At 41.0% G+C, this 17,179-nt stretch overlaps 1 protein-coding gene across 1 annotated transcript in view; it reads right to left on the bottom strand.

Moving 5' to 3' along the window:
* Positions 1-2,705: 2,705 nt before the first annotated feature.
* KCNK13 (potassium two pore domain channel subfamily K member 13) overlaps positions 2,706-17,179 on the bottom strand; it is a 67,696-nt gene continuing 53,222 nt past the window's right edge. Inside the window, exon 2 of the mRNA XM_049828893.1 lies at positions 2,706-5,831. Within this exon, the coding sequence (XP_049684850.1) occupies positions 4,939-5,831 (893 nt within the window). The 3' untranslated portion in view covers positions 2,706-4,938. The remainder of the gene's footprint in view (positions 5,832-17,179) is intronic.

Here is a 17,179-nt window from a genome sequence, read left to right as displayed (position 1 = left end):
ACTAAGCTGCTGTTCCCAGAGTGGGGACATCGACGGGTCATAGCAAACGGCTCCACTTCCACAGCGGTTGGAGAGGAGTCATCCAAACAACTTAATACCCTCCATCTCTAGGGGAACTTTATTCAAATATAATGTTAATCAGAAAGGTCCTTCCCCAACCTGACCCCTTGCTCTTGATTAATTCAGTCTGAGAAATGGAGCTGGTTTGTTTTTCATGCCCAGCGCAACCTTCTCTTTGTTATTCAATTTAGAAATGTGTCAAATATAATTAACACTGGCAGAGGCCAAGATTAAATCAAACAAACTGTAAACATTGCTTGTGCTATTTGGTTGATGCAAAGCTTTCACCATAAAAGGCTTTTAAATAAATGAATTCAGCTGTTACTGTGCTGCAGCACTGAGACCTTGCTCCAAGTGTTTGAACTTTTCAGGGACACTGTCAGGTCAGCTTAGATACAAAAACTAATCCACGGCTGGGATTCTGAAATTGCCTAAGGGAATTAGGTACCTGACTTCTACTGAAAGTCAATGTGTGGTGGGAAGTGACTTGACTTTCAGCAGGAGTTAGATGCTTTTGAAAAGCTTATTCATGTCCTTGTGAACAGAAGACCATGTCCTTCATGGAGATAAATTAATGTAACTCCTTTGACACCTACATACCCTGCAAAGCATCTGATACACGAATTTTACAAAACCTAAGACTAGCCAGAAAACCCTAAAAGCTACCTCTACTTATTTGATTGTATTTTGGTTAGCACTAAATATTTCCTTTCAATGTGCAATAATTATATTGTACAATAACAATATTATTAACGTGTGGCATAAGTATAAACCCAGCTTCCAGGCGATTATTCCATTAAGGACTTTCAGTTTCAGACTGCCAGGCTGCAACTTGCATTTTAACCTACTGATTTTAGTGGTACTCCTGACCTGTTAAGTGTGGATTCAGAGCCACAGTACATCGAAAGTTTTCTCCAAAACATTTTTGCATTAAAACCCCCTCACCCATATCTCATTAGACATCATGCAAATTCATAGCAAGCAATAGGGAAACTCAGTACTTTAGAAAGGTTTCTGTCTTGTTGACTGAGATTTTAGTGCTAAGCAATACAGCATTAAAATTTAGATTACACAGGTTTGAAAACAGATCCCTGGCTGTTTGATTCTATTTTCTTTAATTCCTCATCACTACTTTAAATAGTAATGCAAGAAGTGTGATGTTGTCTGTATTTTTACTGTAACTTATTTTTCACACAGGATGGGCATTTGTCACTCTTATGCTAAATTCTGCTTTTTTTGGCACATGTATGTTTGTATCCCCATGTTTTACAACTTTAATAACCTGATGTTACATTTTGAACTGAGCCTTTGAGGATTTCTCTGTCCAATGCCTTTAGAAAAACAACTGTAGTAGTACCATTGGACTGGAGTCAGAAATTTCTGATCTTAAAAGTCATCTTATTTATCCCAAAATATTCTATAAAAATTCTACTGGTCTCCTAGGTAAAGCTACCTCATTCAATGTTCAGTGTGGCTGCTAGAGGGGGAACTCAATGGCAAAGTAAGTCAGAGGTCTTTTGGGGACAGGATGACACCATGATACATGATGGCACAGTCTCAGAATGTACAGGTCCTTCATCTCTGGAACTGCATTCACATCTGATTAGAGATGATTAGACAAAATTAGTGTATTTATTCCCTCTTTATCTTCAGTGCACATGAAATCTGGCCACAAAACCACTGCAGAGAGCCTTGCAACTAGCAGGCTCAGGTCATGAGGAAGCCAGTGCTTGAGAGAGCAGAACGTCAGGGCTGATCAGTGAAGACAGAGCTAGCATACAGCAAAGATCTCATACAGCCTTGCCCAATCTATTTATCAAGACTACATATTAGACCCTTGCTTTCATAACCATAGAAGTTTTCAGATCTGTTGAGAACAGCTAATAAAGATTCCTTTGAGGCGATGGGTAAGTGAGGCTTGGTATCACAAAGAATAGAAAGGAACAATGTAACCAACTGTCTCATGTCTTGGGAAGCAGTTGAAACCATCTGAAGACCATCTTAATGATCTGCTACTAGGATGTGTCATATTCTAAAAGCTAAATAATCTGTTGAATTGACTACACAAATTGTAATGTTTTATCTATTTCTATCAGTTTATATATGTTTTTCTCTCCTTCAATTTGCTTTCTCACCTATTTGCAATGAATATTGCTCTGTATTTAGATTTCCAGAACCAAATTTTGAAAGCTAATTAGATATGGAAGGATTTGAATGAAAATCCTATATGGAAGCCAGATCCTTCATTAACAATGACACAAAACTATACAATGAATGAACCAAAGAAACTTCATGTTTTGTCTATTTGTCTAAGATGATAATGTGCATTGACTCAATCACCTGGAAAAGGGAACAGTGTTGATTAACTTCTCCTGTCTTCAGTGCTCAGGAAAATCTCACATTTGCAACCCAGAGTTAATAACTGGCATAAATGGAGAATTAAGCTGTACTTTTCAAGACTGTGGCTGTTCTGCCCAGGATGAGAGCCCTGCTTAAGCAATGGGTCAAGTCCTAAACTATTTCTGCTAGTTGGCAGCATGAGGAATACTTCTGTAACAATGAGATCTTAGGGTTACAGGCAGTGAACAGAGGCATTGCTGAATGAATTTGGAAAGAAGGCTTCAGAGCAGTACTTTTCTCTTTTTATATCCAAGTATTTTTATTAAGTGAGGTTGAGACAAAGAAGGTCTTGGGAGGAAAAAAAAAAAGGTGTAACAATGTAACGGGCACAATAATATAATCGAAGTGGTAACTTTTGCTAATACATAACCCCCCCCCAAAAAAAAGTCTGACTGCTTTTCCCACCAAAGTTAGGGTTTGGGAGCTGATTCAGATTTTACATGGATGCAAATATGAAGGGACACTATTAGAAGTATTCCACTGCTGCACACCTGAGTTGGTATCAGGATTTGGACTAACGGCTTCAGCTTGAAGCTCTCCTTGCAACTAAGGAGAGCAGGATTTGACTTTGAATCAGGACATTTTAGCTGTAATATGTCAAAAAAGCTTGCGATTCTTTTCAGTAGTTAAGTATATTTGTTTAATATTTGGTTTTATTTTATTATAGTAAAGTATTCCAAGAGGTATGTTTTTGTTTTCAAATACAAATATTGCTTAAAATGAGTATTAAAATGTTATTCTACAGTATTAGGAATGTAAATAAAAGAACTTTTGGCCAGAATGAAGAAAAAGGATATATTAATTCCTAATACAAATTAAACTGAAGAGGCTATCTGCATTGTTCTGTAGGAGAGAAATTAAGAACTGCATAATGGTGTTTTAAATTCTCTAAAATTGTAGTATTCTGCAAGGTTTTCTAGCTGTGAGAAAACATTTAGTCCTGATGCATGTACTGTTCTTTTCAGGGGGAATTGGATCAGGTCCTTTGTGCCCAATTCTGCTTATTTACACTCTCATATACTGTTTAGCTTTAATGCATTGCATGGTTACAGGAGAATCAGGAATTCAGCCCAGTCTTCCTTAAATTCTTGCTAGATTTATGTTAATTTAATCCCTTATTTCTCCAGTTATGTAATACAAAAGATTATTTCACTGTCATTAAAGATCACCTCTTTTCCTGTTTTCATATTCTTCTCACTATTATTATTCTTCTCATTGAAGTTTCTTTTCTAGTCATAATGAACGCTTGGAGCATTTCATTGAGAAAAATGAGGAGTTAAACATTTTCTATTTCCCTAATCAAGGCCCTGTTATCATCATCACTGAAAGCCAGAAAAACAGGTGAAGAACGACAGAATCACATGAAAGGTAAAAAGGACACTGCCGGAGTGATTTTGTGATCACAGTTGCTTATAATAATACACTGAATGTTGGCATGGCAATCTAATTGCATACTAATGCCTGCCATGTAAACTCAGTTACTAGTTGCATTACGTAATGCCAATGCTCAATTGCTTCAGTTACAACTGAGAAAAATATGAACAGAAATTTGGAAAAGTCTCTGATTGTTATTGTGGAATAATTCATACAACTCATCAGTATGGCAGTTTTCAATTTAACTTGATATTTTTGAAACAGAAAGCCACAATGATTAAATTCTAGAAGAAAAAGTAGCCTAGAAAAAAATCACATGTTTTGCAAATGGAGAGAAGAAAACAAAAGTAGTATAAATTTTTATTCTATCACTTTTGATAGTATCCTTTTAAAGGGAAGACTAAATTAAATTCTAAAGGCCAAATTCTCTTCTCATTCACATCACAATAGCTCCAGAATAGTCCTACCTACTTTCATAGAATTACTCCAGATTTACACAAATATTAATTGCAGCAGAAGTTGGCTTTTAAAGCCCGGCTGTTTCACATAGGGATGCATTTTAAGAAGTGATATATAAAAGAAAATAGTTTGGGGGTTTTATTCCATTAAATTAGATGTGCAATATCACAGAGAAAGGCTGATTCCTCTTTTGCTCTCAGATAAGCTCCTTTTAGAAAACAGATATGATGAGAGTGAGACAGAAAGCTCAGAAAAATCTTTGAATTAAGAATGTATTCAGTAGACACACTTGGTTTCTTCCCATACCACAGATTTCTTATCCTGAAATCTGTATTTCACACAAACGGAGGAGAATAGGACATGGAAAATTGATCTGAAGGCTAAATTAAATTTCTCCTGCAGTGACCTGCTTGAGGAACAGAAGGAAGGGGAAGAAGGAAGGCTGAGACTGGTGCAACTCGAAGAGCAAAGACATTAAGTGACAGCCTCCCCAAAGTGTCAGAGGTCTTCTAACAGGAGGTATGCCATTCACATCCATCCCACCCTCCAGCGACACTCTCTCCCTAGCTATTTCCACTTGATTCATGTTGTTTCTGTACTTGTTGAAATGGTTCACACTGTTTCACTGTTATTACTGTTATTATTTTACCTATCCACACTTGTCTCTGCCAGTCTGTTATTCATAATTGCTAGGGCTCCAACTCCACCAGAGAATCCATTTTGCTTTGAATTACAGCTCATTTGCCTCGGATAGCCATTAGCAGTTTCCGAGAGCTGTTTCTGCATGATGGCCAGTGAGACTTTATTGGAGGCCAGAAAATCTTTCATGGAGATCATCTCGCCTGACAGCCGGCGTCCATCTGTGTCGCTCTCATTGACAACATCAGTCTCAATGGAGATGTTCCTCCGGCTGCGCACATTTCCTGGCATTACCACGTTCCTCCGTGAACGAAATAATTTTCTTTGGCATCTGTGGCAGCACCTGCAGTCCAGCTTCTTTAGTATCCAGTTTATGGATTGTTTGATGACAATAGAGATCACATTAAATAAGGAATAGATGCAGCACACGCCCATGAGTATGAAGACGAAATTGCCAAAGCGGTAAAGGCCTTGGCTCTCATACTTGGTGTTCTGGCTGCTGACCAGATCACCGAAACCAATGGTGCTGAAGGCCACGAAGCAGAAGTAAAGAGAGTCAAAGTAACTCCACCCTTCAATCGGTGTGTACATTGCAGAGGCACAACAGGAAATGATGAGTGATGCTACACACAAAATCAGCATGACGTAGTACACAGAGGGCTTCCAGCCCGCCAGGCTGTCCACCTCAGAGGTCCCTGAGCCCCGTCGGCTGTTGTGAGGGAGGACCCCTTTCCTCCTCAGCTGTCTTTCATGGCAGGACTTCATGACGTAGGCTATGACAGTGATCAAGCGCTCCAGGAACAGGTTAAAGAACAAAATGGTCCCTGCACATCCTATAAGGCCGTAAAATATCAGAAAAATTTTGCCTCCAACGGTGGCTGGGGTGGTCATGCCAAACCCTGGAAGACAAAACAGAACAGTTGAAAAAAAATAAACTTTTAGTCATCGTGTCATGCAAGACTGACAAACTGGCAGGAAATCCCTGTGGCACAGTTCAGCTCTGGGAAAAAGCGAGGACACACTCCCCAGCTGCTATCCACTTGTGCTTGACCATGTCCCAGCAGTAAGGGGAAGGAAAGTCATGCCAGCATTTCCTCCAGAATCAGAATGAAACAAAAAGCAGAAGAAAACACACTGGAAAGAAAAGAGAGTTTAGTGGAGGTCTGAATTTTTGTCTGGTTGCCAGGCTCTCTCCATCCGTCTTTGTGCCCTGGATCACTTCCAGGCTTTGGGGCTATTGCACCCGCCTCCTTCTCTCCGATGCTGTTTTCACCACGGGTCTGACCCAGGGTGGGGCTCTTGCCTTGCAGGGGTCCATCCCCACCAGATCTTTGCAATGCAAGGTGAAATTGTTCTGAGCCTCACTTAGCTCCTGCTGTAAGTGGGGGTGGCACATCAGCCAGCACCCAGCGCCCGCCACAGCCTGGCTGGGGAAGCCCAGGCTGGGAGCACACACCGGAGGACGCAGCCCCTGATGGGGTCAGCAGCATCTTGTGGGGATCCCCAGCAGGCATTAGAGCTTCCCTGTGTCTGACCCTGGTGTCTGTCAGCCCTTTTTCAAATCAGCATTGCTGAAGTTTTCCTATTTCTCTGTGTCCCACTCCACAGTTCAAGTCTGTATGTGAGTCTTAACAGAAGTCTCCTCTGGTCTCATTCCCTGTCGTGGGATTTCTCAGGTCAGAGGTGCTTCAGTCTTCTCTCAAATCCCTCTCTTCCTAAAGCTTGCAAATAGTAGTTTTGTTTTGCTTACAACTATTGATAAGACAATCTTGCTTTAATAAGATATTACTAAAGAACAAAAAGCATGTCTAGAACATCACTGAGCAAACTGGAGTCATACTCATGACAAATAACTTTGCTGCTGTTTTATTATGATTAATAAGGGATTACATAACTGATAATTAAGCCAAAACAATCTTGCTGAGAGGACAGAAAAATCACATTGGACAAGAGACACAGTAATTTGTTTCCCTCTCTTTGTAATTGTGAGATGCTAATTATGAAATAAAGACATTAGGCTCTGGGAAATAAAGGAAATCATACTCAGTGTGATGCGCTTGTGCTTGGAAGACAGACAACTGCAGTCTGAAGAGACCATGTTTCCAACAGTGCTGAACTGCACTCATCTTCCCTTCACTGGAAATCTGCTACCAGCACAGATTCCTCTCCAACACTGCTCCTGCCTCACACGGTTAAGCAACAGCTTTTGCCTTCACCCCTCCAGCACGACCCACTCTGAACAACAGCCCCAAGGGTGGGCTCTCGAGGCTTGCTGCGTCTTCACCTGCATCCACAGTCAAACTGCAGCCTCCAGAGAAGCTACAGGAGGCTTAAGCCTCCTCACCAAATTTCTGTGCCAGAGAGAGCTGGACTGCAGCTCTGTGTTGTGGAGAACAGCATGACAAGAGACTAACCACACAGACAAAATGTTCTTCGTGACAAGAGCTTTCTGCCATTGTTCCCCTTAGCACACAAATATTTCCACTCGCTTTCTACCTTCCCCTTCTGCTCCATGACCTGGTTGCCCTACAATCCTCGTTTTGATGCTTATTTTCTGTGCAGGCTGACTTATATGCAAGTCATGACCTCCACCCTGTGGACAGACACGTAAAGACCAATAGATGAGAGGAACCTCTCTGCAGCTGGTGGGATCTGCCCAAAGCAGCCGGCGGGGAGAGAGGTGGGGGGCTGCCGCGTCCCTGGCCCACCCCGTTCGTTGAAGAAGCGAAGCAGCTGCAGCCTGGGCAGAGACGGAAAGGTGGGGAGCCTCTGACAGAGGGTGAACAGCATGGGACTCCACACATCTCTCACAGCATAAAGCAAGTGCCTTGGCAAGAGAAATGCAGTCCAGGCTCGCACCTCCAGCGTGGCATTAGGCCTTTGGGCTGCTTCCCACAGGCCCCTCTCGGGATCCTGCTGCTGGCACCACGGCCAGAGCCTGAGCTCTTCACATTCGTTTGTGCAGTTGAGTGGATTTTTGTCTCCGAGCTCAGTTCTGCGTGAGTAAAGACCCACTAGCGAAGGCTTTACAAAAGCACCCAAATAGGCATGACGGGAACTACACGGTGAACTATAAATACCAAAAGACACAGAACATCGATCCAGAGAGGCAGTGAGCCTCTGAGTGTGACTGTCCCTCGACAGCTCTTCCTCTCCAGAGCTCTTCCACTCTTTTTACCTCCTGGAGTAAATGTAATTTTTTGTTCATTTTTCTATTTACGAATCTCAGTATGTAGCAATCAATACTAACATTTCCAAAGAAGCACTAAAATGGAAAACCTGAAAGCAGTATAAAGATATTAATTTAACAAGTATTTTCCTTTAAAGATCATTTATCAAAAATGAGCTATAAGCTTTTAGTCCCAGAAATAATTTCAGTTCTTCAAATGCCTTGTATGTCCATGTATTGGGCCACACTATGCCTGGTTAACTTTGACCATCACCGTATTACACCTGGGATTAATTTGGGATGCTGTATTATAGACTAGGACTTGTTTGACAGTAAGTACATTTTTCTTCAAATGGACTCTTGGGATAAATCCAAGTATATTTGGTGAATTGTTTCAGCCAAGAAATGCAGGAGGGCAAAATTGTAAAAGGCTGAAACAGTTGAAACTAAATTAAATCTCTTTTTTTGGCATTTTCATGATAAAACTTCTAATTTCAAAATCTCAATTACCTTTTAGCTAAAAAAAAAATCAGTTTGAAGTAAAAAGAATTGGAAAAAAGATTTGAAAAATCTTTCAGAATTTTAAAGGTTTCATCATCTTAAAATGGAATGCAATATTTCACTAGTGGTCAAATAAAACCCATCAAAAATTTCATTAGATTTTGTCCTTCTGCAAGACCTAAACCCAACCTGTTCCAACACAACTTCAGGTTAAGTTTTTGTTCTAATTTTTCTTGCTGGCTGTCAAATAAGAAATGCGTTGCTCATTAATCTCTACTAAAACATGAATTCTTTCAAACACCCTTTTCATACAACAGCCCTGCAAACACTAGCTGGAAGTAAATGATTATTTTAGTGGGATCTGCCTCTTCTTTTCCCTAAATTTCTTCAAGGAAAAATGTGGCTCAATTATGGACAAAAAGGTACATCAGTAGGATTAGTTCTTTTTATAGGAATATTACTGATGATCTTGTGCTGTGCAAACAGAGTATCTATGGATAAATCAATTCCTTCATGAGGTCAGTAAGAGCTCTCACACTAAAACTCTGCCCTCTCACCTAAGAGCACCAAAAGAAGCCTGTTGTCTGCGTGCTGGGTTCATACACACTGCTTGGGCATCAGAAGAGCTGTGAGCTGTTCTCTCTGAAAGCAAAGACAACACTTAGCACAGCAATGTCTGTCCTGGGGGCGGGTATCTCCATACATCCCCTCCGCATCCTGGGCCTGGTCAGGGCTTGCGGTGGCTCTTTTGCGGGAAGGGACATGAGCGAAGGCTGCTGCAGAGCCAGGTGACATCTCCACATGACTGTGGGACACGCACCCCCCACACCTGGTAGCTGCAAAATGCACCTGTGCTCCCCCACCCAGAGGCAGCATTAGTGCCTCACCATGTATTTTCCAGAAGATTGATGAGACTCTAGCAAAAGCAGTATTTATCCCTTCTCTTCTGCTTCAGATACTCTACAGGGCAAGGGACTAAAAAACATGGATTCCCTACTTCGTTTGTAAAATGCTTTTTTTCCTTCCATTATAGAAAAGGAGACTGGACTCTGGGGTGCCACTACAGCATTTAAAAACTGAAATATTGCAGATTTTTTTTTCTTTTTTTTTTTTTCCAAAAAGGTAATGTTAATAAATGCCTGGCAGATCTCTGCATAGCAGCTAAGGCTTTCTCTGACATGCTACATGAGATGCTGCCTACCTGACAAACTGAACCAGAGATGAACAGGCCACCAGGTATCTGAATTACTACTGACATGCTTGATTGAGGCAGCATTTTTAATCCAAAATATTTTATTTTGCAGCTGAAATATGCCAGTTTGAAGTGTTGGCAGAATGGTAGGACACCTATTGCTCTGCCTGGTGCCTTTCTCCAGTCCCTGCACTGTCCCAGGAGAATCGCACTCCCCCTGTTTCCTGTTGGGGTATCCCAGAACTGGGCCAGCAGCCCCCAGTTCCATGTCTGTGACCTGTACAGGCAGAACTCTCCCTGAACTGTCCTCTCTTTGTAACAGAGAGTACAGCCTTACAAACAGCAGACTTTTCATTTCCAATCCTTTAAAATGTTAACCAAAGGCAAAGTCCTTATAACTTCAGTGATTCCTGCAGATGCTCGAGAAAAGACTGTGCACATAGACTTGCCAGTTCATTTTTGCTGTCTGCTTGAGATAGCTAAGTGTGTCACATGCAAGTACTTCTCCGCCGTAATTATAAGATCAGGTTTATTCACAAACTGGACCTACATATCTTTCATAGCTGCAAGCCATGTTTATCGGAAAATGTAGCTCTTGGTGTTGTCATTGTCAAATCAACCATCCAAATACATAATACAGTTGTGTAACTAAGCCTTCGTGGTTGCTTGGCTTTTCTTACAGCAAAAAATCATAGGGTTAGAAGCAATTGCCATATTTTTGCTTTCCACCTACAGGAGGTGGCCATCCATGTTTTATGTGCCAGCTGGGGGGGTGTCAGCTGCCCTTGGATTAGAGACTTTAGGTGAGCAGAGCCAAACTGCAAGAACACAGGACTGCCATACTGAGCCAGACTGCTGTCGTTGACAGTGAAAGGATACAAGAAAGTGTGAATAGGGAAGAAAATAGGAACAGAGTGATCTTTCCTGGGGATATCCTCCCAGGTCTCAGAAATCAGCATTTTAGAGGCTTTGAGGACATCATGTTTAATAATTTGATCATCGGTCTTGTCAAATCATTTATACTATTGGTCTCCATTAAACCTGAGACAGTAAGTTCCACAATGTAATTGTGCTTCGTGGAAAAGAAGTCTTTGTCTAAGCTGCTGCTTGACAATTGATTTCAGGCTTCCCACTTTTTTGCAGTTAGCTGTAGCAATCACCATTCTCAATGTGCATTCTCCCTTCACCTTCAGCCTTCTGATTTTATAGACTTCTATTATTTTCTTCTTTCTCATTTCTTCCCCAGTCTGAAGAGGTCTACAACATATAGCCTCTAGTTTTCAATCTGCTACGACATACTTCTAACTAGCCCTATTGCCTCTCTTGTTTCTTTTCTACATTAATACAGTCTTTCAAAGATAAAGGAGCAGGACCAGAACTAGATAAAATATTTGCAACGCAAAAGTACTTTGAATTTATGAAGGGAATACTGATGTGTTGCGCTTTGCTCTGTTTTTCATAGGAATTCCTGTTTGTCTTTGTCGTAGTTTAACCCCAGCTGGCAACTAAGCACCACGCAGCCGCTCGCTCAGTCCCCCCAACCCAGTGGGATGGGGGACAGAATCAGGAAAAAACTCCAAACCTCATGGGTTCCAAGAGGATACAGGTTACTTATACAAAAGAACAATTAAAAAGTGTAAACACATCAATAGTATAATATAATCATGCTTCATGATTTCCCGAAGCAAGTACTGGGTATAACCAAAGAAAAGCAAGCAGCTGTAATTCTTATCAATAGTCAGTTTGATAAGAAGGACTGAGGTCCAACAAGAAGTTCTCCTAAAGCAGAATCCTCCGACAGAAGGTAAATATTGAATAAAATTAAGCAAATATTGATCTCAATTTAACAGTAACATGCTTATATTGAAATCTAACAAGAGGAAACAGGCATCAACTTTCTATAAATAGTCAACTCTACAAAAAAATCTAGCTTCTCTATTTTCTTTCCTCATTGCTTTATCAGACTCTGAAAATCTAGAGAAACTGAATTAAACCAAGCACCAGCCTCCAAAAGCCAGACCCCCCAGGATGAGGCTGTGCAGCCATCCCACCCAGCTCTGCCCAGGTCCCCCAGCCCGGTCACATCCCGTTCCCCAGACACAGCCACGGAGGCACAGGACTCGTGCCACCCACATCCTGGCATGTCATACACAGAACACACAGCCTCAGGGAAACCAGCTGCCTGCTCCAGGCCAGTTTTAGGTCATTTCACCTTTTCTGTTGTAACCTACTCCAGTACTACCGATTGCTGTAAGCATTTCTCTTGGATCATTACCCACAGTCACCTCCCTCTGCCTGGTGATACATGGGTTGGCATGTGTTTTCATTCTGCATGTCCTGACATTCAGAGGTTACATTAATTAAACTTTCAGTTTTCATTTCCTGGTACGCTTGATGCCATGAAAGAGTATGAGAAACAGTTCATCAATCCTAATCCCTCATGAATGAAGCCTGGAGCGCTGAATATAACGTGTGTGTAGGAAGACTAGGACAGATATATAGATTTCACAGTTAATTTTGCATCACAAGATTGGGTCTTCTTATTGTTCTGCAAAATATCTCTTTACTGAGAGGTTTCATTTCCTTTTTGAATGTGTGCAGTTTGCTGCTCCTGCCTTTCCCACAAAGAGGAAGTGGGCAGAAAGAACGGGTAACACTATAGCAACAATAATGAATCATTGTGATGTTAGAAATATAAATATCATCATGAAACCACTTTCCAGTTTAGCCTACGATCAGAACTCTTTGTCTGTGATGTTGTGGCTGTATTCCTAATGCATTTTCTATTTATTTGATTAACACTTTTCCTTGTTTTTCTCTATCATCAGCTCTACTTTGGTCATGACGCACTGGGGAAATGAATTTCACCAGTGGAACAGTCACTGGAAAATGATTGAGGATCATGACAGGTGTGAACCAAGCTAAATAATAGGACCAAGACTTTCAACTGCAGTCAAAAGATCAAGAAAATAGTAATTAAGAGAAACATAGGAAGTCTTACATACCTGCAAAGATGCTGACCCTCTTTCCCCCAGACACATTCTGTACTGAGCTATCTACGTAAGGATATTTTGTGCTTCTAAAGGAGAGGCAGAAGAAGTAACTCTAAGAGAAGCTGTACTTCAAAGACTTTATTGAGAAAATGTCCTGTACTGTGCACTGTTCCTACAGTGTGCTGACACTAATAATTTGGCAAAGTTCACTTCTGCCATGATAGCCTACTCTGGTGCTCTCTGAGCAGAATAAGTAGTCCTAGCAAAACTTTAGTTCTGCTGGAGTAACGGTCACTGGTAGGAACTCTTGTAGGAACAGCTAAAGTACTCTCAAATCATGTCACATCACTCCTTTTATGACATTCCTACCTCAACAAGCTTGTAGCAGAGTCCTGTTCTGGAAAGGAACGAGGACATTAAGTCCTTCCTGGAAGAGAAGAAAAAGACACATTTCTGTGAAGACTTTCACTGTGTGAGAGGAGATGTCCATAGAAGCAGGCACGGTGCTGTCACAGCTACCTGACAGCAGTAAACTTGGACTTGGGTGCAATTTCTGATATTAAAAAAAAATGCCTAGCGCAGTTCATTTTGCTAAGTGTATGCAGAAAATCACACACACACCTCTGTGATTTCCCATCAGTGGAAGCTCAACATTTGAACTGCGTGGCTGGCTAGTGAGACACACATTCATACATTTTGTCACAACCATTCATTTCAACAGTTTGACCTTCTCTCTGATTAGAAGGGGAGAATGAGCTAGCCATGTCCTGAAACTCTCCTTCACTGCAACAATTACTTGACAAAATAATATTTTATCAGGGACAGCCTGGTGTGTAGTAGCATTTATTTCATTGGCAATGCTATTTTCTCATGTAAATGGCTACATGGTGGAGAAGGGCTCAGCCTGCCCAGGAAAGCAGGGATGTATGGCTTTAACAGTGCTCCTTTGTGCTGTATGCTCTTCTGTTTCTAGATCTGCCTGCCCAAGCAAGCTCTGTGCCTCCCACCTGGACATTCTGAGCACTCCGGAGCTGTAAAAGCTCAAAATGTCTCCAGGGCTACTAGAGCTGAGTCATATCTGCAGATACACTACTACGCTGAGTGACCGGCTGCTTGGTGACCTGGGACCCTGCCTTGAGTGCCATTGCTGCTGCTTCCTTCTGCACCAGTCTGCACCTGCAATGTTGTTCTGAGGTGGGCCGAGAGAGATATAATCTTCTGCAGAGCTCCTAGCAGGGTAACATCCAATCCTAAAAGGCAATATAGATGTTGAAACTAATGATATAAGATATTTTGATGAAACAATAAACATAGTTACCCAAGTACAGTCTACACTTTCTTATACATATTGAGATTTTTTTCCCTCTCTAACTGGTTTGGAGAGTTATCAAACCTGGCAGACAGCACTCTCACCACTGTTTTAATGAGGCCGAAGGACAGGAGGGAGATACTGCTTCAAGGACTGCACAAGTCCCATGCTCAGTCTGTGCCACCATGGGGATACAAAGGACTTGTGTAAGAGATTGTGCGTAACAGTTCTTAGCCTCTGAGAAAAGCCTTCTGAAAACCCAGTCTTGAAACACAGATACAGGTTAGTGTCATGCCAAGCGAGTGAATGGGATTTTGAGGGTAGAAATACCAAAATCTTGGGACTTTCACTGACTTGGTTTTGGAGAGCATAAGAAAAGCTGTTAGTTAGTGTATGTGAAGCAATGTCTGTATGTAACACAGCGAAGTTCAACTCACAGTGAGTCACTGTTAAAACCTGTCTGGAGAGCCGGAAACCTGTTACTGTCCTTCTCTCATTTCACATACATAAACCACGTTCTGCCTTGAACAGAAAACTAGCTTAAGAAAAGCTCCCAATGTTAAGAAATCTAAAAGACGTAAGTAAAAAAAATGCTAAAGGGACAACATTGGATGAAAAATATAACAAAAATTCAATTTTAACAGACATCTTTATCGGTCTGTTGATACCTCTGTTATAATGTCTGTGTAGCCCTTAAATAATACATGACTCTTTGGGAGAGAGCCTCTGTAATTTTCATTATTGTAAGTTTTTCATATAAGATAATTTATGGAAACCTTGCCATTCTGCTTTATATAATTAAGGTTATATTTTATTTAAGGTTCATTCCAGGTCTTGTGTGAGAAATGTACACAGCCTTGTTACAGCTCCTGTGCTATCACAAAGTCCATGTATAAATATTTTATGCCTACATTCTGGTTTCCCTTCATAATTCTTATGTAGTTTTTGAAGCCTGAGGTGCTATGTCCAGTGCCTTTCCATCACCCCCTAGATAGATTTGTAAGTCTGTACACCTTCTGTGTTACTATAAGGATAGAACAGGGCTCAGTTTTGAAAATACCTTATTATTATTTTCAAACTTTTTTGTGACTTAGTTGAACAGTCATTTAAAGGTTTGTGTAGCTTTTATTTAGTCTTAAAACACAGAAACATTTACCTAATTAAATAATCTAAATTTTATTAACATGTTTCTATTTAATATTTACTTAAATATTAGTTTTAATATATCATATAAGAAGGTACTCGAGCCCTATGTATGGGTGCAACACCACATCTGTTCCAGCCTGAGCACCCATCAAAACCAGCCATCAATAGTTTGGCAGGCTCTAAAAGGCAGAATAATATCAGTAACTCTGCTGGGGCTGCACAAGTGTTCAAGTGCTCGATTACATGTATACTACTACTTCCCAGCCCCTGGGAACGCCGTAAGGGTTCAGTGCTGGCAGCTGTTTGCAAATGTGCTGCAGACACCAGCTTCCACCTCTCTCCTCCATGGAAACATCCATCCCGGGCGGTGACACCAAGCCCAGCTCCAGCAGGGCTCAGGGCCCAATTTGGGTGTAAACCCGCGCGCGCGTGGCCCCAAGACAACCTGAAACCCCGTGCCAAAATGCGCTTAGCAGCTGATACCTTGGTATGGGTAGTGTAATAATGACGAGCGTTAGTTCTGTGGACAAGTAGCATCAACTACAGTTCAGCGAGTGAAGCAGTCAGTGCTCCTGTCCCGCCGTCTCAGGCCCTGGCAGAGGCTGCAGCCCTCAGGCCGCTCTCTGGGTGTATGGGGAACCAGCTTTTTGCCATTTCTGTTTGGAGAAATGAAAGCCCTATATTCTACAATACAAAAATAAAGTTCTATGTGATGCCTCGATAAAAGAAGAATGCTAAAGTAGTAGTGTTTCTCTTGTTCAAAGTAAATAAATTAAAAATAATTAGATTGCTATGTGCTGGAGGGATGCCCAGCCTGAGTCTCGAGGGGAGGGTGCGCCCGCTCGTCCAGCCCGACTGCACCAAAACCAGGCCACTCATCTGACCATGCCACTAGCCAACGCATCACATAAGTCCTCTCCCTAGGGAGACACCAACACGCCTTGCAGAGGTTGGCAAAACTGTGGTAAGTAGGTGTGACTTGAGTTCAAACTACAGCAAAGTGTTAGACTCCTGCCCCCAGTGGGTCAGCAGATTATTTAACACTAACTGGTTTTCCTTAAAATTATAACAGGTACAATATCATAAACTCCAAGCTACACACAAATTTATCGAAGGAACAAAAAGGAAATATGTTAGAACAAACTGATCCTTTCCATAGTTAAAAAATGCCATGGCTGAGGAGGCAGTTTATATAATACAGTAAAAAATAGCAGTATGACCGGTTCCATTCCATTAAAAAACACCATACAAATAAAAATAAATCAAAATTTTAATCACAACAGAAATGTTTTCAATTTGAAAGCCAAAGGCATGCACTTTTGTATTTAAGGTCATTGAGAAATGCAGTAACAGTCTGATTTGCGATCTATGTCTGGTTAACATTTAGCACTGAAAGAAGTCCCCATAAAGACATATTTATAGGAAAAAATGCTTTAAAATATTGGCCTTCTCTTCCTGATCCCAGAAGACTATGTTCAGAAGACAGGTATACTGTATACACTGTATATATGAAGTGTCTGTGATGTGTGTGAAGAATCAAAACCAGACCTAAAAATCTTGAAGTGTGACTGAAACAGGGATTAAAAAATATTTGTCTCAGTTCCTCACAGCAGAAGGAACTTAAGACAACATGAATGGATTCACATATATGCAAAACTGAAATATATAAATCTGTGTGTCATGTGTATATATGATGAATACATACACATGTATATAAACCTTTTTTTTTTTTTCTGCTGAACAGTCTACCTTACTAACAATCAGCCATAACTTCAAGCCATAATTCATCTTGGCAGGATAATACTTTATCTGAATCGTGAATGTAATTAACACTGTTTCAAGGGTTTGTTTTCAGTCAGTCAGTCTGTGTAAACACCATAACTTAAGGAATAGGAACATAATGTTGTGTACTAATTAAGCTATAGGTTCACCTACAC

This window comes from Accipiter gentilis, chromosome 25, assembly GCF_929443795.1.
Source record: "Accipiter gentilis chromosome 25, bAccGen1.1, whole genome shotgun sequence".
NCBI classification, from domain to species: Eukaryota; Metazoa; Chordata; class Aves; order Accipitriformes; family Accipitridae; genus Astur; species Astur gentilis.
The sequence above is the reverse complement of the archived record's forward strand: the minus strand, read 5'-3'. Positions and strand labels throughout refer to the sequence as shown.